Source organism: Molothrus ater, chromosome 5 (genome assembly GCF_012460135.2).
Source record: "Molothrus ater isolate BHLD 08-10-18 breed brown headed cowbird chromosome 5, BPBGC_Mater_1.1, whole genome shotgun sequence".
Taxonomy (NCBI): Eukaryota; Metazoa; Chordata; class Aves; order Passeriformes; family Icteridae; genus Molothrus; species Molothrus ater.
The window spans coordinates 11,093,816-11,117,486 of NC_050482.2; the positions used below are offsets into that span (position 1 = coordinate 11,093,816).

The window sequence follows — 23,671 nt, forward strand, 5'->3', positions numbered from 1 at the left end:
ATTCTCTTTATCATCCTAAGTACTGGTATTGCAGGCCAGAGAAGTTTGAATCTCATTATTTTAGACTGTTTGTAAATGAGGTTGGGACAGAAGGAAGGGCAGGAAATGACATCTCCAGATGATGCAAGATGTTAAATTTCTTAAATGCAAAGTAAAGATACATGACTTGGAAAAGCAGAAGCAGCTTCACTTAGCCTGTCTGTAGAGCTGCATGCCTATGATCAATTGATTAAATAAACTGCTGTTTCAGACGTCTGCAGTCTGTGAGACACTTGACTGTAGGCACTTCATGCTCAAAGCCATTACTGTGCAGGCCAACAATAGCATAACAGTTTAAACCCAAGAATTTCCTTCTGAACTCATTGCATATATCAGTGCATGACTAATTGATAGAGCAGTATGAGGAACTATGTAATGCTGATGGGATCAGTGCAAATTCATTTTCTCCTCTGCTTGTATCATTTCACCTTCTATATGGTACAGTTTTCAATGCACAAAAGGTTGTTTTTGCACGTGCAAAATGAATATTTTAGAAAGCACATCTGTTTTTCTCTAGAAGCTAGAAAGTCTAACAGAGCCATATCTAACAATCATAAAAATTGGGCCTGTTTTGCTCTTCTGTCTCCAGGATCCCACATAAGCTCACAAAAAATAGGCATTTATTGATGAGACAAAATTTTGCCCTTTTCGCTGAAACAGAAGTTATAAAACAATTAATTTTCTTCTTTGGCACACTTAATACTTTGGCCTTTGGTAATTACTCCCTTAGTCACCCAAATATATTCTAATGTCAAAGTAAATGCAAACAGAAGGAAGTGTAATCCCTAAGTGAAATAATTATAGACTAAATGGTAGTTTAATATATATGAAAATCAAGTGTAATCCTGGAGCCAGTTTAGCAGAGGAGTTAATGGGCATTTTAAATTGGTAAATAGTGGTTTAATATAGTAAACATGGATTAGAATCAAGCTGCATATAATCTAGAAGTGAAAAAAAAACAACAAAGAAACCACCCAAGATCACATTAGAAACTTCATACTTATATTTTAACAATGTTTAGAGAGCTTATTACTGAAACAATAGATAAGATCTCTGAGATTAAATTAGGCAAAACAGAAGAGGGGGGGAAAGAGAGGGAGCAATCATATGAAAACTTCCTGCTGCAGCTGTGCACTTGAACTTGGTGTAATCTTCAATTTTCTGGTGCCAAATGGCTGCTGAGGGACTTGTGTGGCATCCCCACTCCCCTGTGATTTACATTAACTGTTAAAGGCAACATCAGGAGTTGCTGGCCTTTCTCAAATAACTAATTGTTGGCATCTACCTCACAGAAGCCTTTCTTTGGAATTTTTGTCAGCTACATTTTTCTTTTGAAATGTTTAAGTTTGGTTATTATTGTTTTTGGTTTTTTTTTCTTGCAATTGTGTCTTTCGGCCTTTTCTTGAAGATTGGAAGTTTGTTGTAGGAGCTTAAGAACAAGCTTTTTGGTATACAGTGTGGGGGAGTCAGTGTGCATTACATCTGCCATTACTGACTGCAGGTTTTAAGGAATGAGCTCGGGCCTGAGTAATTTCTTGCTGTGCACACTGTGCTGGTAATGCTGGGAACCAAGGAGTGAGGAGTTGCACCAAAACGGGCAGATTTTCTAAAGATATTCAGATTGTGTGTATTTTAAGATGTAGTCCAAATTGCTTCTACTTTTCTAAATGTTCAGAAAGTACATGACATATAAAAAATCCCTGTACCATGATTTCTTAAAAAAATAATCAGGAGATTTCAGGTAAGAGGTATAGATAAATCATCTGTCACTGTCGATTTAGAGCTCTACACATAATCCAAGAGATGGTATTGAGGAAAATAAGTGTCATTTGGGGGATGTTTGGAGGTCTGATAACTCAGTAAAGACCAAATGATTTGTGCTACAATCTAATGAAAGTTGTCATAAGAGATTTTTATTTTACATGTATTATTGTTCTAGTAGCTTTATTACAATGTCCTAGACAGTTATAAGTACACCAGTATATTCAGAAAATAAATGATAAATAATTTCAAAACCACAGAAGCAATCTCCATGGATATTATTGCAGAGATCAGTCAATCTATCCTTAACAGAGACAGAAGGAACATTTTTTTGATTCAGTGTCTTGAATTTATAGCAAGAGTCTTGATAATAACCATGTGTCAGTGTTATCTAACAGGATGATGGAATTCTGAATAGAAGAGTTAAACTATCAATAATACAGTGAAAGTGCCCAGTAGAGCACTGTTAATAGAGCATTGCTAATGCTGTGAACAGCCAGGCATAAAAACCAGCTTAGATCTAATGGTTTCTGACATGAGAAGTGACACACAAATCTGCTTTGCAGGAACAAATCTTCAAGATTGACTCCAAGTGTGAATCAGGAAAGGGACGCTGCTCTTTCAACCCTAACGTGAACACAGTGTCTGTTATGATCAGTAAGTAAAGATACCCCAGGCTGCTGGGGTCTAAACCCATATGATCCTGTGGAGGGTGGCTTGATGGAATGCCCCAAGGGAGCTGGACACAGAATTCAACCTCCCAGGAGCAGCCTTTAGTCTGGCTGATGGGCACAAGGGGTGGGTCCATCCCTGTTTCAAGGCTTGTGTGAAGCTTAAGGTGGGTGGACAAATGAAATGCAGGAATAAGTTATTGAAAGGGGGAGAGAGACACAGGGAACAAAAGGTTCTCCCTTTTCCAGATTACACATTTTTTCCCAGGAATAGTTTCAGCTTTGCATTACCCTGTCTAGCATTTATATTTGAATGGTTTCTGACCTTGTTCATCCTAGACAGCACTTGTGTCTTATTTAATTATTTTTAAAATCCCAGAGTAGCCAGGGAAAGAAAGCCTGAAGACTTCAGATGCTTTAAATTTCATTTTTGTTGTCATCGTTGCTGTAGAGCTGACCAACTATTGTAAAGCTCTTCATTCTTCAATTGGCTTTATACCCAACCAATTTTGCCATTTTCTTCCATCTGAAAGGCCAGAAAGTGAAACAATAAAGGATTTCTGATGTGCTTGTTGCACACCTATGAGAAAACTCAAAGGGGGAATACACTTTGTGCAGCCTAAGTCATCTTAAAAGATACTTTTCGTTTTTCAAACAGGAAGAGCTGGAAATATATACTCAGTGTAACCTGACCTTTCACACTTGCTGTGTGTTCACACACTTCTAGTGCCAAAGCCCTGATTTTTCATGTGTCTGCTCCTTGCTGTATTTATGGTTATGAAGGGAAGAGCAGTTGCACAGATTTTTGAGAATTTCTTAGTAAATAAAACTTATTGCACACATGTACTGTGTATTTCACCCAAGGTTTACCAGGGAACAATGTGCCATGTTTCTGCCATTCAGCTTCCTCTGAAATCAATTACATCAATTACATATTGTGTGAGATATTTCCTTTAAAGTCTTGTACATCTTAAGGAAAGTGTAATACAGTCTGTCCTACATGCCCTGTTCAAAATATAAATTGGTTTTTGGTTTGTTTTTTTTTTTTTGATTCCTGCATGTCTATTTAGTACAAAGGATATCTATTCACAGAGATGTAAACTGAACCCCTATAGAGAACAGGTGAATGCTACCTAGACATCTCTCGGAACCTTGGCTGCACTTACACCTTTATCTCAACAGTGATCTAAGGACAGTGTTTACAGACACTCACTATGTTAAGAAAATGTTTGTTCGAAGTCAGTGATAGATGAGTCCTCTGCTACTCATTGTCATTCTGGTATTATTAAGTGAAGTGACTGTTTCCTTTCCTTGTTCTTCTGGATTTTATATAGCAACATTAAAGAACATAGTTTCTGAATTATTGTTTGTATAATAAGCTGATCTTTTTCTACAGTAGGTCTATGGCAGCTTTGTTCATCTTAATAGACTTTTTGTTATCTTCCTTGATCTCTGTTATGTGACTGAGACCTTCCCTACAGTTTGACCTATCTTTCATGGCATAGTTCATCTACAAAGTTTAAATTATTCCACCAAGGTCAAATTCCTTTTAAAAAGAGTCCCCAGATTGAGTTTTATACTTTGTGTTGCAAAGTCCAGTCACTTCAAAACCTTAAGCTCTAGTGAATTTGGCCTCAGTATCCATGCCAGAAGCATGAGCATTTTCTGTCTCAGCCCATGTTGTAATGAAGGGACTGAGCCAATTTACTGTAGTCACCTTTGAGCTTTCTGCAGTAGGAATTCCCTCCCATTGCTTCAGAACATAGTAAATGCCACCAGACCAACTAACTCTTCCACAAAAAAGTAACCCTTTCTAAATATAGATGCAATTTCTTGACCATTTTGGGCATCACCTGCCTAGAATACATCAGGAAAGCTGATTCACCCTTCAGAAGAAAGTGGTGCTATAAAAATAAATTTGAACTTGGTACAGTTTGCCGCTGTACAGAGATGTGTTTGCATCAAAGCAATGAAAAAAGTGCTTTGAAGCAGCTTGGCAATACAAGTGTGCAGGATGCATATCTTTCTCCCCACCCAGACTATGAGATATTTATAAAAGCAGACATACCTCATCAATTCACTAATTCCCCCCAGTAACAAAGTGAAGTAGAGTGAATTCATTGTGCTGTGCAGACCAAATACTGTGTGGAATTTAAGGATTTCACCAGAAGGAAGTGGAACTGATGGATCTCCCCTGATACATGATTAGCAAGCAGACATTAGGAATGCTTAAGACATAAGTAATACTGTTGATGTATAATAGGATTAAAATTACATAGTGTAGTACTGTTCTAAAGTGTGTATGTATGTGTATATGCACAGGACTGTACATAACATTTAGTGAGAACCATAAACCTGATCTCTTTCAGCCAATTTTTTTCATAATAAGAATAAAGTTCTGATGGATTGAGGCAAGGAGGCAAACATACAAAATCACTTATAAATTTGTCCAGATCTAACATCATTCTGTCAATACCTCCTCCAGAAGTAAATGCTTCAGCAACATGCAGCAAATGCATTGCTTAAATCCCCTGTGTAGGAATCTTGTCATCATGGGGAGAGGTGAGAGCAGAAGAGTGGCTGCTGAATGCCCTGCCAGGGTTCAGTTCAGGCTCCAGTTAGCAGCAGAAAAGCAAAGTCTCCAGGGTTTTGATCCTCTCATGAGTTTCTCAAAAGTCTTCCATGCTGATTATGAACACACACACACACACACACACACACACACAGAGCATGAAAATAGCCTCAAGTATTTCTGAGCCTGTGACTCTTGCCAGCTTGACCACACTCTCTGGGTAGTCCAGGAGTACAGACAAAAACATCAATCAAGGGACCCAGCTGTACTGGAATGTATTCAGCCACCACTCCCACTCTGAGAGTTAGAGTTTATTTTAGCTACTGTTTTCTACTCTGGGGTTTCATTGTCATTAGTCAGTGGAAATTGCTTGGTTATTCACAGAGTAGAAAATGATAGTATATGTAATTATAATTATATATACATATGTTTATGCACACACACAGACTGAAACAAACACAGATAGAGATCCTGGCTGATGGGCTGAGTTTTAAGCCCTGCACAGGGAGCAGAAGCTCATAGTTAATGTAGGAGTTGCATGTCTCATTCTGCTCAAGCATAATGACCCTATACCAAGTACACAACAGGGGACAACTGTTGCTCCATATTACTCTGAGTAAAGTTCAGTGATATGATTGTCTGGCTTCTGCCATGCTGAAGTCAGCTTGAGGCTGCCTGGGGCAGCTGTAACAATGCTGCTGGTAAAAATTGGCACTGATCCACTGACTGTAATAGATGTTGTGCCAGTTTACAGCAGCAATAAATTCAACCCAGTCACTTCAACTACTTTTGTAACAAAAAAAAAAAAAATTCTTTGAAGTGCATACTTAATATATTGAATTTGGTACTTTTTGATAACACTAGCCTTATTCTCCAGTGGTCCTTAGCAGTGCAAATAGGGCAACTAAACCTCCTATCAAGAATGGTTTCCCATGTGTGCAGCTCTGCTGTGGCATTTAATGGTACAGTTCCATAAAGCCTCTAAGAAAAATCTGATTACTCTCATGCATTCTAGTTTGAGTCTTTGTAAATCAGAGAAAACCTCATTCCCATGACCCACTATCTGTATAGACTCCCGTGTAAATAAAGAGCTGATGAATTTAAAATAAACTTTTTTTTTCCCAAAAGCCATAACACTTCTCCCTCCATTTCAATTCTTTACAGATGAAGAGCTTTTTTCAGGAATGTATATTGATTTCATGGGGACAGATGCAGCCATTTTTCGCAGTCTAACCAGGAGGAATGCAGTGAGGACTGACCAGCACAACTCCAAGTGGCTGAGTGGTGAGATGCCTCTAATTTACTAGAGTATTAATGGGTATCACAGAGATTCTGCTTTCCTTTGCTTAAAACAAAGACCTTACCTTTTAAAGAGCTTGACTCTGAACTTAATTTAGGAAGCTGAACCATGAAGAAATGTGTGTAAATAGAAACTGTAGACAATACACAGATATAGAGGGTTCCCTGCAAGAACCAAGCTCCTAGGCCACCCTACCTGAGGGCCTTTTTTTGCTGAACCAAGCTCTTTGAGGGCAAGTGTATGAAAACCTTTCCAATGGCAATTGAGGGCAGTCTGATTTCTAGAAAAGTGCCGTCACCTCTAATGAATCAGATATTGCCTTAAATCAGTGTTTGATTCTAAGCCACCAGCTTCAGTTAATTCAAGGTGATCCATCTCTGCACAGAAGATTCATCACCACTTGCATTCAAAATGTGTGCAGAAGAGTGTCCCACTATCAGAGAAGTCAATGTGGATCATTGCCACTTATTTCAGTGGTGAGGAATTAGATATCTAAGCAGAGTAGAAAAACTCATTTCTGAGTGGAATCAAATAACTCTTTGATTCACTGACATCACTGTGAATATTCTCCTTATCTTTACTGGTAAGAAGACTCCTTCCAATTATATCAATTTAAATTAAAATGGTAGTCACCCCTCTGAGCAGAGGTAGCTATGAAAGGTTATAGAGCAACTAACACAGCAGTTACATTTTTTAAAAGCCTTCAGGTATGTTGAAGTAAAGTTACTGTGGTTTTGTCTTGATTTTTTTTGGTGACTTATTACTCCTGTCTGGCTGTGACTAGAATGAAATCACAAGATTTCATTCACAAATTCATTTCACTATGAAAGGGAAACTATGTCTGCTCTCTATTTTTTTTTTCTGTTTTTTACACATTCTTACACTTACCTGTGCATCCTAACATGTGCATCCTAAAATGAATTAGAGAAAAAGAAAATTTAAAAATGCCTAATTTCTGGAAAATCTACCTGTTCAAAACAGGTGCTTGAAAGTACAATTTATCTCCATATTCTTTTAGAGCCAAAGTCATGACATTTGTTATATTAATTGAGAATAGACTTATGTGAACAGAAAAATGCTGCAGTTCAAAATGAGTTTCAGACATCCAACCTTCGTATCAGATTGTTTCAAACTTTGTACTGCACTTCAACTGAGCAAGCAATCTTGCATGATCATTGAAAAGACAAAGCCTTCCTACAGGGAGAAGGACCACTTCTTCCTTCAGTCAGAGGAGATATTCTGAGGGCTCCTGCACTGTCCATTGTATGTTTGCTGTTAAGGTTATAAATTATTTTGTTCTCTCCCTAATTCTCCTTTGTAGTGTTTTGCACATACATTTGATTATGTTTACTAGCCTCTAAGTCAAGTGCTGCTCAAGCATTTGCCTACCCTCCTTTCCTTTTCTGGGTTGCACAAATTGTTTTCCCCTCCTATTTGTGAACCTTATTTGTTATATTCCTAAGCTCTTCCAGATTACTTTTATATTTTGTCTCAATGAGACTTTCCTTAGGTGCAACATATAACACATTGGTTCTTCCTTCCTCCTCAAAGCCGTCAGGTCTCTGCAGTAATCCAATACCATTGCTTCTGGACTGCTCCTCTAAAAATTTGCTGTAAAATAAAAGTTTGAGGAGGCAAGCACATACAGCTGCCAGCTTGGAGCCGTTTACCTGTTGATATTTGGTATATTCAGCACTTCCTTGAAGCAGTCAGTAAATGTCAAATCATTCATTGCTTATACTGATACATCTTTTGGTTTCACCCTTTCGGTAAACTTTTTCATTTCAGAGCCTATTTTTGTGGATGCTCATGTTATCCCAGATGGCACTGACCCCAATGATGCCAAAATCTACTTCTTCTTCAAAGAAAGACTCACAGACAACAGCGGCAGCACAAAGCAAATTCATTCCATGATTGCAAGAGTGTGCCCAGTAAGAACTGTTTTGTTTACCAGGTTGCTGGGATAAGCTGCTAGTGTGACATGATAATCTAAAAGACTAAATGTTTGAAAAGCTCTTGATTTGACAAAATTTCCTGCTTCTGTGTCACCATTCATAATTAAGAAGAGCTGTTACTGAGCTTACAGCTAGGGTCTGAACAGGTTACACGTATCTAACCATACGTGTAAGAATATGGAAATGTAGAGGTTCAGGGATTTGTGTATTTCTCTGACTGAGTCAGAATAGTTACTAGTGTTGAGTTTTCAAACTTGCTGTCCTTAGCACAAATAAAACACACTGTTTTCTTAATAAAAATGAACTTTAAGCAGTGAAGGCTTTCACACATACACACTCAAAATAATTAAAGCACATCAGAAATATCAAGCTTTTAAATTGGTGGATTTAACTTTCAAATGCTGTTTTCATTTTTTGACATCTGTTCTTTCAGCTTGCTTGCATTGATGCATGTATGAGCCTAACTTTAAAAATGTGCACAGGAAATTTAAATTCAGTTGTGGCTATTCCTGGGCAATAATTAATTTTTTTCACAGCACTCCTCATTGTGTCTATTTCGTTTTTTTTTTTATATCTCTAATCAACGGTAGATGAAAAATGATTGAAGCAGCTATTAATATCTCTGGTGAAATCAATTTTTTTTTAATGAGAGAAAAATTATAAATGCACAATTGCTGCTAGCCTATTCATTCCTTCTTTTGGAATGCTTCAGGAAGTTCATTGTGAATGTTTGTACATTCCCTGTCTTTAATTTGGCTTTTCTTTAGAATTTGATGTTTTGTGATTTTGTGGTACCTGGGTGTGAAGGTGTTTGTCCTTCTCTGGCAATATGCTGAGGAATGTGATCTCTTTTATAATCTCCATTCTCTGTACTTTAGTTAAAGTGCCTAAAGGCCATTTTAGGTGTTTTTCAAGAAGACATTTCACACAATTACTGCTGTATTAGGTTTTCTGCTGTTATGATGAAGCCCAAATGATTTTTGAAAGACCTAAGCCTTTTTAGACTTACACTGAAGCCAGTGGCAGAATCCCAAGGCAAATTAAAAGAAATCTGAGCCAGTCATATTTGTATACTTGTACCCATACCATCATATTAATGTATTAACACCTTTAAGACTGCAAAATATATTACCTACTGAAAAGACTCTTTATGAGTCACCCAAAATGTTGGATTACCAACTCCAGCAGCATCAGTGAAACATGCACAGCACTTTATTGAAATCCCATTTCAGCAGCTTCCACATTTTGGTTTTTCTCTTTCCTTGGGTGACATCATGTTATGCAGTTTGGAGAACACTGCTCTTATGTAAGGCATTCACCAGCACAGCTGGTCAGGATCTGTCACCTCAGGGCTGCATCACCTGGTTTGGCAGTTACAGTTCCAGCCCTGAACCATGGAAAATTGGAAAGATCCATGAGCAAGCTGTGACCAAGCCATCTCTGGACCAAGCTAGCAGGACTTGCAACAGTGCATAACTAGCTTGAGCCACACTAGCCATCATTTCTGAATACTGTTTAGAGCATCCACCTCATGTGCTAGTGTGGCTTACTAGGTCAGGTACAGCTATGCTGCTGTCAGGACTACAAGAAACATCCCTGCATAGAGCCATGAGACCTTTTAGAGATAGCATGGACTTTGTCCTGGGTGTCAGTGAGTGATGCAGAGCTCCACAGTTACTTCCAGTCAACAGCATGCACAAAACTTTTTTGATTTTTTGATGCACAAAAATCTACTGCCCAACCCTCCAATTCTGCTAACCCAGCAGAGAAGATCCACTCAGAAAACTAGTTCTTGGTTTGTTCTGTATATAGAATGCTTAGATGAGGGGATTTGGCTTAGTCCTATCTATTTTTAATATTAAATTTACCAGATAATTATCAAGATAATGAATTAACGTGAGAAAAGTGTGGGAAAGCCCAGTAAAATGTTAGCTGTGTTTTATTTCCTATTTTCTGAAAATAATATTCCTTTCCAGAATGACACAGGTGGTCAGCGCAGTCTCGTGAACAAGTGGACAACATTCTTGAAAGCAAGACTTGTGTGCTCAGTAATGGACGAAGATGGAACAGAAACATACTTTGATGAATTAGGTATCACAAAAAACATTGCTTAAAATTTCATCTAAATGCTGTGCCTTGTGCATGTTTAATGACTGATTTTCATTCAGTTTCTTTCACTGTTAACAGTGAAATCATAGCACTAGAAGCCAATGACAAAATTCCCCTTGCAGTTTTATGACAGCAAAACCAAGAAATTCTTCATAAGTCTGTCTGTGTAACTATAAGGTAATTAAGGTAATTAATCTTAACTATGTAAATAATGATGAATGTAAAGAATTAATTCTTGGAAGGAAACATCTAAGTGGCTCTCTTACTGGTTTGCTACTAGCTTGGATTACAATAGAGGGTTTTTAACATCCCTTTGAAAGTGTTTCTTATAGCACTGTGTAACATACAGCTTTTCCATAATGCATTTTTTCTATTTTTTGATCACAGGGTAGAGTCCTCAGTTTGGTAATTCAAGATAATGCTAATAAATCCTGTTAGTGGCACCAGCAATAACACTATCCATAAAAAATATTTTTCAGGAATCATTTAGTCATATAAGTCTTTGTTTCAACATGTGAAATACTGTAAATATTCAATGCATACAGCAATCACAAGAGGTTTCTTTTCATTAAGGAATTAATAGATGCATAGCTTGATACCTACATGCCTAACAACATTACCAGAAAGTTTCAAATTCTATGTTTTTTGTGGCTGAAATGCACAAAATCATGGCTCTAAATTCATGTATTGAAGATTTGGTATGTGCTTTACATAAATATAAGCAGCTAATGTGCCCTGCACTGGGTCTGCATCTGGCTCTGATTTTCTCACCGTTCTGTCCTCTCTCTTTTCTTGATTATTATTCCTGATTCCCACCATAGCAAATGGGATTTGGAGTTTTTTTGAGTTTATATATTTACAGCTGCTTGGTGTACTTGCTTTAGTTCAAGGTTTCAGTGGAACCTGACTGGGCCTAGGAGCAGATCCTAACTTGCTCTAGCTCGGAATGTGCAAGGTGCTTCTTGGAGGACTGATTTTCTGAGGTTTGCAGTGCCTCAGCGCTGCCACAGCAGCTCATCTTTCGGAACTGTGATTTACCAACCCCCTCCTCTTCAACAAAGCAGTAGGATAACTGCTTTTAGGTTCTTGTACGACAATATGTAGGGCCATAGTGAATAGGAGACAGTGCTCTCAGCATGGGCTCCCAGCACAATTCCCTAGCAAAGAGGAAGAATACAGTCACAGCTGGAAATTCAGAAAACAGGGAGAGAGCAAACACATGCTTCTGTGTTCATGTATAATTCAGGAGAGTATAACACTTCCAGTTCTGCATGGTGAAGTCTTTTGCTTTTGACACATTGAAAAGAATATTTAAAAAATTCAGCGGGTTAAATGAAAGAGCCACATGAATTAATGGAAAGCTAAAGAACATATTCTGTGATAAAAAGCTCACACAGTTCAGTCTTTTTTGAGTTGTAAATTAAGTTTAAGAGGTAGCATGATTATAGTGATTAAAAACATTTGTAAGGAGAAACTGTCAGAGATTAAAGTAGTTTTCACTGAAGTGTAAAAAAAAATCAGCAGATCAGAGGTAATAGTGGGTAAATTCATTTCAGTGAGTAGGTACAGCTTTGCACAGTGCAGTCAATAAATCCCTACACAACAGGAGGCGGGAGTTTTACATCTCTCACAGTCTTTACTGCAGAGCTGTCTGACATTCATATCATGTTGAAAATGCTCTAGTGAGGGCCCTCCAGTGCTTTCTGGACAATAAAACACCTAATTTCCCTGTTTTTGATTACATCCATCTATGGGAACTCTTTGTCTTTAACCTACTGCAACTTTAATGTTTTCCTACTGCTTAACAACCTGCTGAAACAAGATACAGCTGAGAAAAATGTGTGTCATAGATCCTGAATGTATTTGAAAATCTTTGCCTTCTGTCTTCATAAGGCTAGAGGGCATGGAGTTAATTTCCAAATTTGTTTCTGAATGTTTAAATGCTAGATTTATGCATATATGATCTCTTCATGTGGTTAAGTCTCCTTTTTCCCATTCAAGTCTGAGATAAAACTACTGTTGAGTTTAGAAGGAATACAATCAACAATTAAACTGGAAAATAAAGTTTTTCTTACTCTTTTTTCTTTCTCTTTCTTTCAGAGGATGTGTTTCTCCTAGAGACAGATAACCCCAGAACAACGCTCGTGTATGGAATTTTTACAACATCAAGGTAAACATGGAGATTTGAATAAAATTACCTAAACTGCCTGATTTTCTATATGAACACTGAAACTGGTATTTTGTGGATGGGGCTGTGCTGGGCAATTTTGTGTGTCTCCTGTGGCTGTGATTTGCATGCAGGAGTCTCAGCATCATTGCTGTTGGTGTCTATGTCAGAGCTGTGCTTCTTGGAGCAAACTGCTTCCTGACATACTGTCAGCTGCCACTGGGAAAGCATTTCCATGGAGGGCCACTTGTCACTGCTCAGCAGTGGAAAGCTAAATGACTTCAATGCAGTGAAACTCATGTGGCATCTGAGAGCACTTAACACCTCCTGAAGAACATCCAGCACCCTGAAGGATCAAACCAGGATATCTTACATGAATTCATACAAATAATTTCCAGTCTCTCAGCTGGCTGATGATCACAGAGATGGCAATAAACATACTGGCTTCAGTTGGCTACAAAAGGACAAGCTTGCGTGGCATTTGGTCACCTCCTTGCAGCTCCCTGTTTCCAGTCTGTTGTAATCACTTACTGTCTGGTTTAGAAAGCATTTACTGAGCTCCCAAGGGTGGTGGAAGCACTAGATATGGCTTACTATGCTGAAACTCTCCACAAAGATAGACTGACAGGTGGACCAACAGATTCTTCCACCTCTACCTTTATTTTTCTTATTTTTCCTCTTGCCCTCACTGTATAGTGTTAACAAAGAGTAAAATTGGTTACTATTTCCTGATTTCTGATATGTTACCCTTTATTATTTAGATGTTATGTCTTACCTTCAAAGAAGCCTCCTGGGGTTTTTTTTTTAATTTTAATTTTTTTATCAAATTAGAAAATTATGTAATTTATTATCAATAATTCCTTTAATAGCAATTTTTGGTAAAAAAATCCTTTCAGATTTTTTTTTCTCCAAGAGTTTTTTCATTGGGATATAGGGGTATACTTACTCAAATATGTAAATATGATAGGAGAATATTAATCTATGATATTTAATTGGGGAAAAAAACATTACACAAGTTGTAAACTTAAGTGCTATCTATAATTCCTACATCACAAAAAGATAAAAGGGTGAGCTTATGTGGTTTAGTAGTAAAACCACACTTATCATTAGGTTGGGGGTGAAACATGACTGAACTGGAAATACTTTTACCTAATTCTGGTATTTGTCAGTGGAAATAAGATTTGAATCACAGGAACATATAAGCTGACAAAAAAGAGAAACTTGCACTTTTTCCTGGCTCTCAAGCTATTTTCTCTCTCTACTGAATTTTTTACACTTGCTGTTGGTCTATTCTTGCCTTATTTTTGTTCAACTATAGGTTGAATATGTTATCTAGTTAAATACAGAAACCATAAGGATTTTTACTCCCTAATAGTTCCTGTATCTTCATCTCTGTAGACTTCCAACTCATAACAGTAGCAAGAGAGAAACATCACAGGAATTAATAACTACTAGTATTTTTATCTGAATCATACAGAAGGAAATAGATTAATACTGAGCTAAATTATTTTAGTGTCATAATATGCTGTAAATCTAGCATAAAACATCTGGAAAGACTAAATGCATTTCTCAAAATCTATTAATACCTAGTAAAATTTCCACAAATACCATAATCCATCTAAAAGGTTCATTCTGCTAATCCATATATAGCTGAGAGCAATGTGGATTTCACTTCTATTGTTTAGACACTATGTGTAATGTTTTCAGGCTTTTTTCTGGAGTGTTTTTTCTTCTTCAATTGAAAACAGTTACTTGGATTATCTTCATCCTACAGCTAACATTAGGCAGATTTTAGACTTGTCTGGAGTTTCCATTTTTTTAAACAAATACCACAGTTCTTGCATGCAGCAAGAGGAAAAATTAGAGAGTTTAATCACTATAGTCAGCCTTAGTATCAATCTGGAAATTTTTCCCCTAGTGCCCTTCATCATCACAGGGTGATGAAGACCATTCAGAGCTTGTGCTACCTGGACCCATGGCTGAATCTAGAGCAGTGGGAAGAACATGCCCACTTTTTTCTTAGCTGAATCCCTGGGTTCCCCTCAGGAAGCTTCAAACTTGGGTCTTCATAAGACCAGTTTTATGGGTGGATTTGAGGACTGTATAGGAGTAATTCCTTTACAGCCACATCTTGTCCCCATTTTTTTGCAAAACAAGCTGGAAACAGATTATAATAATCCAAACAATTGTAATTGCTCTGGATGTTTTGATTAATATTTTAGCCATGTATTTTAAGAGGCTCATGGAGATCTTGTGGTTAATATAGTGGTAGGAGTTCTGGAAACCTGTGCTGAGCTTGGCAGTACAAAGTTTATAAAATTCCTGCCTCACTGAAGTCAGCAATATTTTTGCCATTGATTTAAGTGGAGCCAGATTATATTTCTTCTATATTTAGCATTAGGAAATCTTCCTTTTGCACCAGTAGGGTAGTGCCTGCCTCTCTCTTTTTTCAGTTTACTGTTCAGAAAGGTGCTAAGTCTTAAGAAGTAGTGGTGCATATTGGGCAGCTAGATTAGTTGATTTAAAATGTTTTAAATCCATATTATGATTTAGAATGTTTTAAATCCATATTAAAGCAATCAATTGTATACAACATTATGTTAGAGGTATGTTTCGTCATTGGACCATGAAAAATTCTGGAAAAGCTCTAAAAAAGTTGGTAGATTGCAATGCTAACTTTCTCTTGTCTTCCAGCTCCATATTTAAAGGCTCAGCTGTGTGTGTGTATCATCTGTCTGACATCCAGACTGTGTTCAATGGACCATTTGCACATAAGGAGGGCCCAAACCACCAGCTGATTCCATATCAGGGCAGAATTCCATACCCACGACCTGGCACTGTAAGTACAAAGATGTTTGCTCAGTCTTGCCAATTGCTTGTCTTAATTTAACGCATAAATAAATATTATTTATTCTGGGACAAAAGTCTGTATGTGACTGTGACAGTTACAATTCAGGACTCTTTTATTTGCTTTTCAGTTGCCTGAAAATCCGTCTGCAAATCATGTCCCATCTAGAAGTCTTCTAGAAAGAATTAAAAGTCGTGTAAACTGTTAGTTGTTCTTTCTCTTTCTGCTTAATTAGGTGATAGTTCCCTTGTTTGCATGCACATTTCCATTTTGTGGGTACATTTGTGCAAAATGTAGCTAAATAAAGAAGCATGCAAAGAAAGCATTTTTAGTGTGTTCCACAGCCTGGATCCAAATGTCTGTAAGTCTGTCTTCAGTCTGTATGAATTTTCTTTAGTTCTCTAGAATCTTGCACCTCTACTCAGATGCTTAGGAGATGTAGTAAGAGTTTTAGAGAACAAGGTTTCTGGGACTTGTCACTTGACTAAGTCATACCATACCAGGTTCTGAATCTTAGATGAGACACCTAGAAATAAAAGCATTTTCTTGCTATGCAGTTCACCATCATCTTCCTTGTGAGAATGCTTGTTGTGTGCCTTGCTTTCAGGACTTCCTTTCATTGTATCAGGGGTATTTATAATCTTCCAATAAATTCTGTACACAATTACAGCTAGCTTTGATTCTAAGTTGTGTAAAAGTATCTCATGAAATATTTAAACAAAACTATTGTTTCTTCTTACTTTTCAATTCATGACGTATACAAGTTGCTGTTAATGCACTTTTTCCTTTACTTACTTACCTTTTTTAACTATTCTTAATTTATGTGTAACAGAAATGTAACATCTCATACTTCAAGCTTTAATGAAGAATGTATGAACTTTCTCTAGAATCATCTCTGAATCCATATTTGCTAAATGAAGTATGGTTGTGTGGGTGTGTGTTGACTCCTATGAAGTCTTACAGTTTCTCAAGTATCAGAACAAAATAAATATGCAGAGAATCATAAATTATTTCTCAACAATACAGTTATATTTTTTTAGATTAACACTTTGGTGCTTTTCCATTACTCACAGGAAATTAAATTTTATTTTAATTTTGCCAGTCCCTGTGGGAACCTTTAACCATATCACTATTTCAGTCTGATTTGTCTTTATGCTGCAAGATCTTGTTCTTTTTCTTTCTTTCTCTCTCATACATAGAATAGCTCAGATACATGGAATAGCTCTCCCTGTTCACACAATCCCTGCTCACACAGTTCTTCATGACATTTTAGTGCAGTTGCTGCTGGCTGTAAGAGTTAGGACTTTACATTCCCAGATCTCTAGAATTAACTAATCAATACCTGACATTCCACTAAGGTCTTGCTAGCATTAGTCTTTCCTTGCAATTAATTCATACAGTTCTAATCTCAAGAGTGTACTGAAGCTTTAGAAAAAAGACCCATTTAAACAGGAAGTTTCACACTCTTGTGAATCTCTAGTCATATTTCAGTTTCTTGCTGCTTCAGAGTGTTTTGTTTGTATGTCTTTCCTCAACCACTGCCATGTTTTTTTTGGTTCATCTCATGGAGGCTTCTGAGGTATTCCAGATTGGCCTAAAGAAATTGGCCAGCACAACAGAAAGGAGAAAAAATATCAGATTTGGATTTAACATGGTGACAGAAATTATGTACACTTTCCAGATGTGCCGAGGAGCTCTGAATTGGAAGATAAATTCTTAGATCATAGCTCATAGAGATTCCTTTAGATGACCATTGCTCATTTTTGGATCACTGGCTTTTGTGTTTCCTCATGATTCAGCCACAACAGAGTATCCCTAAGTCATATTTTCTAAGATGAAATTTCTTTGCCTTTGCTTTTATTTCACTGCCAAAAAAATTCTACTTTTCAATGTGTGCCACAAACTTTATTTTTCACATATATCAAAGCATTTGTGAAAGTTGGGACATGGCGATTTTTCGCTGCTCAGAATTTGTGCTCAAAGAGTTAAAATGATTAGCCAAGTTTGCAGTCTGTGGGGCTTGGTCTTCTTTCTCTGGAATGTACTTTTTTTGTAACTTCTGGGATGCTGGGCTAGACAGGGGTGCCTTTTTATATGACATAGAAAATCCTACTTTGCAGTTGCCTAAAGAGATATTCATACTAAACCTCTGGGTAGAAGTGAAAGTTCATCATGTTTCAGTACACTGGATAAACAATGGAAAGGCTTCAGTGTAGCTTCAGTAGGATTAAATGAAGCAATACGTTCTTTTGGCCATGATCAACTCAGCAGTGTTTGGCTGGCCTTCACTAAATACCAGTGGTTTCTTATTTCTCCACAAGCAAAACTTACTTATGGAAAAAGAAATACATAATTGGCAGCTTGCTACTAAACTCAGTGATGTTTGAGGGTAGTTTCCATTTTTCAGAGTTTACAGAAATAGTACCTACAGCATATTGGAGAATATGCTGTAAATTAAAGAATTCAGATAATCAAGTGTGACAAGTTGTATAGACAAGTTCTTGAATGAGCTGTATGGGATGCCCATTCAATCCTTCCAGGAAAGGGAGAGCTTATGGGTTTCTTCAGTATCATCTTTTGCTTGTCACTGGTTTAGCAAAAGAATTAATTGATTAAACATGTTTGTTAAAGCTTTGCTCGGAACAATGATATAATGTAAGTTTTTAGGGTCATGCTGGTGTGAATCATAGCACAGACATTTTTGCAATAAGTCACAGACAAAAGTCTTATGACTCCAACTCAATAATGGAAGGGATGAAAGTATCAGAGAAAGACTTCTGATTGAGCTATGTGAGACAGAAAAGTTTAAGTTGAACTGTTTGTGAAACAGAATCCCTCTTGAAAGGAACTGAGGTCTGGCAGAGCACTACCAAGTAGAATAATCTTGCTAATGATGAATGCAGTTCTTTTTTAAGCATTTATTGCTAATCTTAACAGATAGTTCCATACATTTTCTGGAATGTGGATGAATATGCCAGAGAGGATAGAGCAAGCAAGATAATAAGAATTGAACTTTGTGAGCAATCCTAGAGCATTAACATAGAGCATCATTTCTAATGAGAGCCAAAACAAAACCCTTAGGATAAATATGAGCTGAGAAAAATAAATCAGCAAGGATGTCAGATGAGAGAAACAACCCATGTCTGAGCTGAGTTCTGATTCTTCTTCCTGGAGGGTACTGATTCCAGAGCAATTTCTTTTGAAGAGCTCCTACCAGAGCTATTCTACTTTGTATAAATAATTAACTCCTAATTGAGCCAGAAGATGAGTCTAAAGCCTGTGATTAGGCTGAAGTTCCCTCTGTACTTGTTTCCTGGTATGCCCAATGAGTTGTTTATTGGGTGCACAGTATGGAACAGCTTTTAGCAGTGAGGGTAGAGCAGGCACTCCTGCCTGTGGTTACGGGAATGCCCTGGGAGGTGAAAACCCAAATTCTAGCATTGCCGCTCATCAGGTAGGCTGGACACATGACTCACATATCCCCAGAGAGATTCCATGTCTCTCAGAATATGATTCATTTTATGTAATTTTAGCCATCCAAAAGCAGGGTGTTCAGTCTGAATTACTGACTACAGAGGAAACCTAAGAATAAATGCCTGACTTTAAGAGAGTAGGAGTCAGGTGAGGTAAATCTCTCCCTAAGCTACTGGCTATTTTTTGTCTGTGGTTTTGACCAGAAATTCCATCTTAGATGTAAGAATGGCCCTCATCAAAATAAACAAATTTCCATCAAGTGCTTTTTATTGAACAAATCATTTTCCAATTGGAAAAATACTGTGTTGAAACACTTCTGAATATCTCCAGTACTCTGAAGAGAGTTTCACAGTTCAGAATTACAGTAAGGGGAAAAAATGAAAGCTCAGGAGCAGCAATAAGTAAGGTACTGGTAGCTGAGAAAAAAATTAACATAACTACCTGGAGAACTTTGTACCAATTACTGACATAGCTCTGTTTTCTTCACAGTTTCCTTTTAGTTTCAAACTCAGTAAAGAGTTGAGTTTTCTAAGATGGCTTTTATTTTCTCATGAGGCCCAGAATGCCTCAGGGATGATTATTGGGATGGTTCTTCATTATATTTAAAGAAGCATCCAAAGAATTCATAGACTTCAATTACTTCTAAGGCATAGGGGAATGTATAGACAAATAAATAAGTTGTTATGGGACTCCCTCCTCAACTCCATATTATTTCTCTTCAAATGAAGATGAGTCGCAGAGTCACAGGCCCTTTCATCATCTTATAATCAACAAAATGACAAGAGGAATATTGCCCAAATTGCAATTAACTATGAGATTTTGTTTTCTGCCTTTGAACTAATTCTGTAAAAAAAGAGATACATAAGTTTGGTATCTTCCCATACCAATCTCTTGGATTTTTTTTTTTTTCAACCAGCAGTTTAGAAGCATAAAACATGTAGAAATAGGTTCAGAAGTACAGATCTTTGCCATCAAGCTGGATTTTGAAAGTGCAAAAATACAGTTTGGTTTGTTTTATCAGAAGTGATGAGAGTTCAAAGTGTAGCTATTCAACACTTCAATCCCCTTACTGGAATATAGTAAGTTTTGGCCCAAGTCTGAAGTGCTTTTTTTGGGGAGGAATTTCCTTTGTCATCTGTTCATATTTGTAAGTGATCTGGAGATGAAAACTCTGAAAGATGATAAGTACTGTTCATCATTGCTGTGCCTGTTTCTTGCAGTGTCCGGGAGGAGCCTTCACGCCCAATGTGCGGACAACCAAAGAGTTTCCAGACGATGTTGTGACCTTCATTAGGAACCACCCTTTGATGTTTAATCCCATTTACCCAATACACAAGAGGCCATTAATCATCAGGATAGGAGCTGACTACAAGTATACAAAGATTGCTGTGGATCGAGTGAATGCTGCTGATGGGAGATACCACGTCTTGTTTCTTGGAACAGGTAAGACAAATTTGGCAGCATTCATTTTCCTCTGTTGCAGTTTTGCAATCAACTCTGCTTTTTACAATTCATAGCTTTCAGAAATATTTGTTTAAATGTTTGCAATCGACAGAAATGTTATAGAAATCCATGAATCCTCTTTACTTTCTGTGTATTTTTCTTTTTACTATAGGTGTCATTATGTGCAAGAGGTACAATGTATTGATCTTAATTATGAGACAAAAAACAACACTGGTATATATTTTATTGGATCTAAATTATAATACTTCTCTTGAGTGTGGTTGTCTGCAATATGATTCAACATTAGATTTTAGAAAAAAAATACCAAAATCTAGCATTATAATTTTTTATATGCTCATCATCATTATTTGATATATGCTGTAAGCTACTCCTGAAGAAAAACACAATCTGATCAAGATGTTACAAAGGCTGAAACAACTCCTCCAGAAAACAGTAGTAATATGTAAATACTTAGCAGAGAAAAAGAAACAAATGGTTGGAGTCCTAGCAGTAGTGGACACAGAGAACTTGATCCAAATATTCTAAAAAAATTTCCGTCTAATATAACCTATATTTTGCTTTTACTTGCATCAAATTTGAATCTGGTGTTATGTGTCTGAAGTCTGCAGGGAACAGGTTAAGTGGTTCTTTTATGGATAAATTTAGATTTTTTAAGATATTCTGATATGAATCACACCCTTTAGATTGAAGCAGACAAGTAGAGTGGTACTCTGACTAGACCCTAGGACTCACTCACATCTGAAACTCCCACTGGTTTAACAGGGCATTAGAGGTCAATAGGCACAAAGGCTAATCTTTTTTACTTTTTTTTACTTTCAAGTAGAACAAAGGACAAGAACTCTAGGAGAACAAATATATGTCTGAACATCAGAAAATGATTACAGAGATGGCTTGCATTGCTTTTATGGTTCACATATTATTGGGGCCCTGATTGTTTTCTGCTCGTAGAAAAACTGTGTCTGCCAACAAACTCACATGGGGCTGGGAATAACCATATTGTTCTATTAGATTTAGGAAGCCGGTGCTAAAAAAATCTTTAAGAATGTCAGGCTTCTATGGGGAAAGGATTAAAAGTAACTCTCTTCACTCTTCTTAGAAAAACCTCTCCAACTATCAAAGTCAGCAGGGCGCCTATGTGCCAAAGGAGGCCAACTGCACGTTGTGCTCTGTGTGCAGAAGTGTATCCAGCAAACAAGTTGATGGAAAGGATTTTTTTCCTGTATTTGGCTCCTGTTTTAAGTACTGTGCCCAGCTGTGGGCTCACCAGTACAAAGAAAACATTGACCTAATGGAGCAAGATCAGTTCAGGGACTGTATGATGTGATGCATGAGAAAAAGCTGAGAAAATGGGTTTATTCAGGGAAAGCTAAGGAGAGACCTTAATGCTGTTGACAGCTATCAAATGGGTGGGTACAACTGCCTAGTGGGGAAAAAAACAGATGAGGACTCTTCTCAAGGTGCTCAGTGCCAAGGTGAGGGATTTCACACAAGTTGCAGTGTGGGACAGTGCTAATAGATATAAAGGAAAAAGGTTTTGCCATCACCATGATCAAACAGTGGAAAAAGGATCCAGAGAGGTTATGAATTCTCCATCTTCAGAGACTCAAAAGGTTCAAAATCCAACAAACACAGCATTGAGCAGCCTGCTCTTATAGCACTTGATTTGAGTATGGGACTGCACCAGATGTCTTCTACAGGCTACAGGTTTCTGCAGTTCAGTGAAAGGAATACAAAAACACTTAATTCATGTTTGGTTATGGATGGAGAAAATGAGAAGGGCTAAAGCCCAGCAAGAACTCAATCTGGTTACTGCTGTAAAAGGCAATAAAAATGTTTCTATAAATAAATTAGCAGCAAAAAGAGAGTTAGGGAGAATTTCCATCCTTTACTGGAAACAGTGAAAAGGCTGAAGTACTTAATGCCTTCTTTGCCTCAGTCTTTAGTAGCAAGACCAGTTCTGCAGGCTCCCAGCCCTTGAGTTGGAAGACAGGAATAAGAAGCAGAGTGAAGCTTCCATAATCCAAGGAGAAGTAGTCAGTGACCTGCTACACCCCTTAGATACACACAAGTCCTTGGGGCTTGATGGGATCCACCCAAGGATACTGAGGGAGCTGGCAGAGTGCTCTCCAAGCCACTTTCCATCATTAGCAGCAGTCCTGCAAACTGGGGAGGACCCAGCTGATCGGAAGTTATGTGATGCCCATCTACAAGGAGGGGCCCAAGGAGGATGTGGGGAACTACAGACCTGTCATGCTGACCATCATGGCTGGGGAAGCTTATGGAGCAGATCATCTTGAGTGCCATCACATGGTGTGTGCAGGACAACCAGGGGATCAGACCCTGCATGGGTTTGTGAAAGGCAGGTCCTGCCTGAGCTCTTTCTGTCACTGAGTGACCCACACAGGGGGTGAGGGAAAGGCTCTGGGTGTTGTCTGCCTGGACTTTAGTGAAGCCTTTGACACCATTTCCCACAGCATTCTCCTGGAGAAACCAGCTGATCATGGCCTGGATGGGAGCACTGTTCACTGGGATAAAACTGGCTGGAGAGCTGGGCCCAGAGAGTGGAGGGGAATGGAGCTACATCCAGTTGTGGCTGGTTCCAAATGGCGTTCCTTCAGGTCTTCCCCAACCTAAACAATTCTATGATTCCCTGTTTTTCCACCAAACCTTTACCAAGTCTCCATCTGATGCAGAGTGAATGCTTAATATCTGATAAGACATAGTCAGGGCCTTATTCAGAGAATTTAGTAAGTTTTTGATCTGGATATTTTTGTTTTCCTGGTTGGAAATTGATTAATGAGTTTTAAGGTATTCTTGGCTCTCTCCTATCTGCAGCTGTTGGAAAATACTAAATTAACCTAAATAGGAACAGATTTTTCTACAAGGTGGGTTCTTCCTCTCCTTTCCCTCTTCCCACCACTAACATAAACCCACATTTTCTCTTTAGTTTAATTAATGCAGATACAATTTTGACTTTGTTAGCTGTTAGGATATTTTTTCTTCTTTCCTGAAGAATTCTTCTACTATAGAAATATCAGAAGTGTTGATAGAGAGCATCCTGCTCTTGTTACACAACTGCACAAGAAAATTTGGTAAAAGAGAAGTTTTACTTTACCTGTTAGTTTTCTTCCTTGACTGGTAGGCTAGTACAGATCTTTCAAATCAACATTTTATTTTTTTTCCACTGTATTGTGGTGCCATTGTTTTAAAATGTTCTGTAAGCACCCAATGTTATTTGGAGGCAAATTCTACTAAAGCTTAGTGGAAACGATTGAGTTGAGACATAACATTAGTTGAGACATAAGTTCCCA

General features: G+C 37.7%; 1 protein-coding gene across 1 annotated transcript in view; it reads left to right on the forward strand.

The window, feature by feature from the left end:
- Positions 1–23,671, forward strand: part of SEMA3C (semaphorin 3C) — a 116,091-nt gene that overhangs the window by 71,089 nt on the left and 21,331 nt on the right. Inside the window, exons 6-12 of the mRNA XM_036401441.2 lie at positions 2,367–2,457; positions 6,208–6,327; positions 8,132–8,274; positions 10,275–10,389; positions 12,508–12,577; positions 15,269–15,413; positions 20,117–20,339. Coding sequence (XP_036257334.1) covers positions 2,367–2,457; positions 6,208–6,327; positions 8,132–8,274; positions 10,275–10,389; positions 12,508–12,577; positions 15,269–15,413; positions 20,117–20,339 — 907 coding nt within the window. The remainder of the gene's footprint in view (positions 1–2,366; positions 2,458–6,207; positions 6,328–8,131; positions 8,275–10,274; positions 10,390–12,507; positions 12,578–15,268; positions 15,414–20,116; positions 20,340–23,671) is intronic.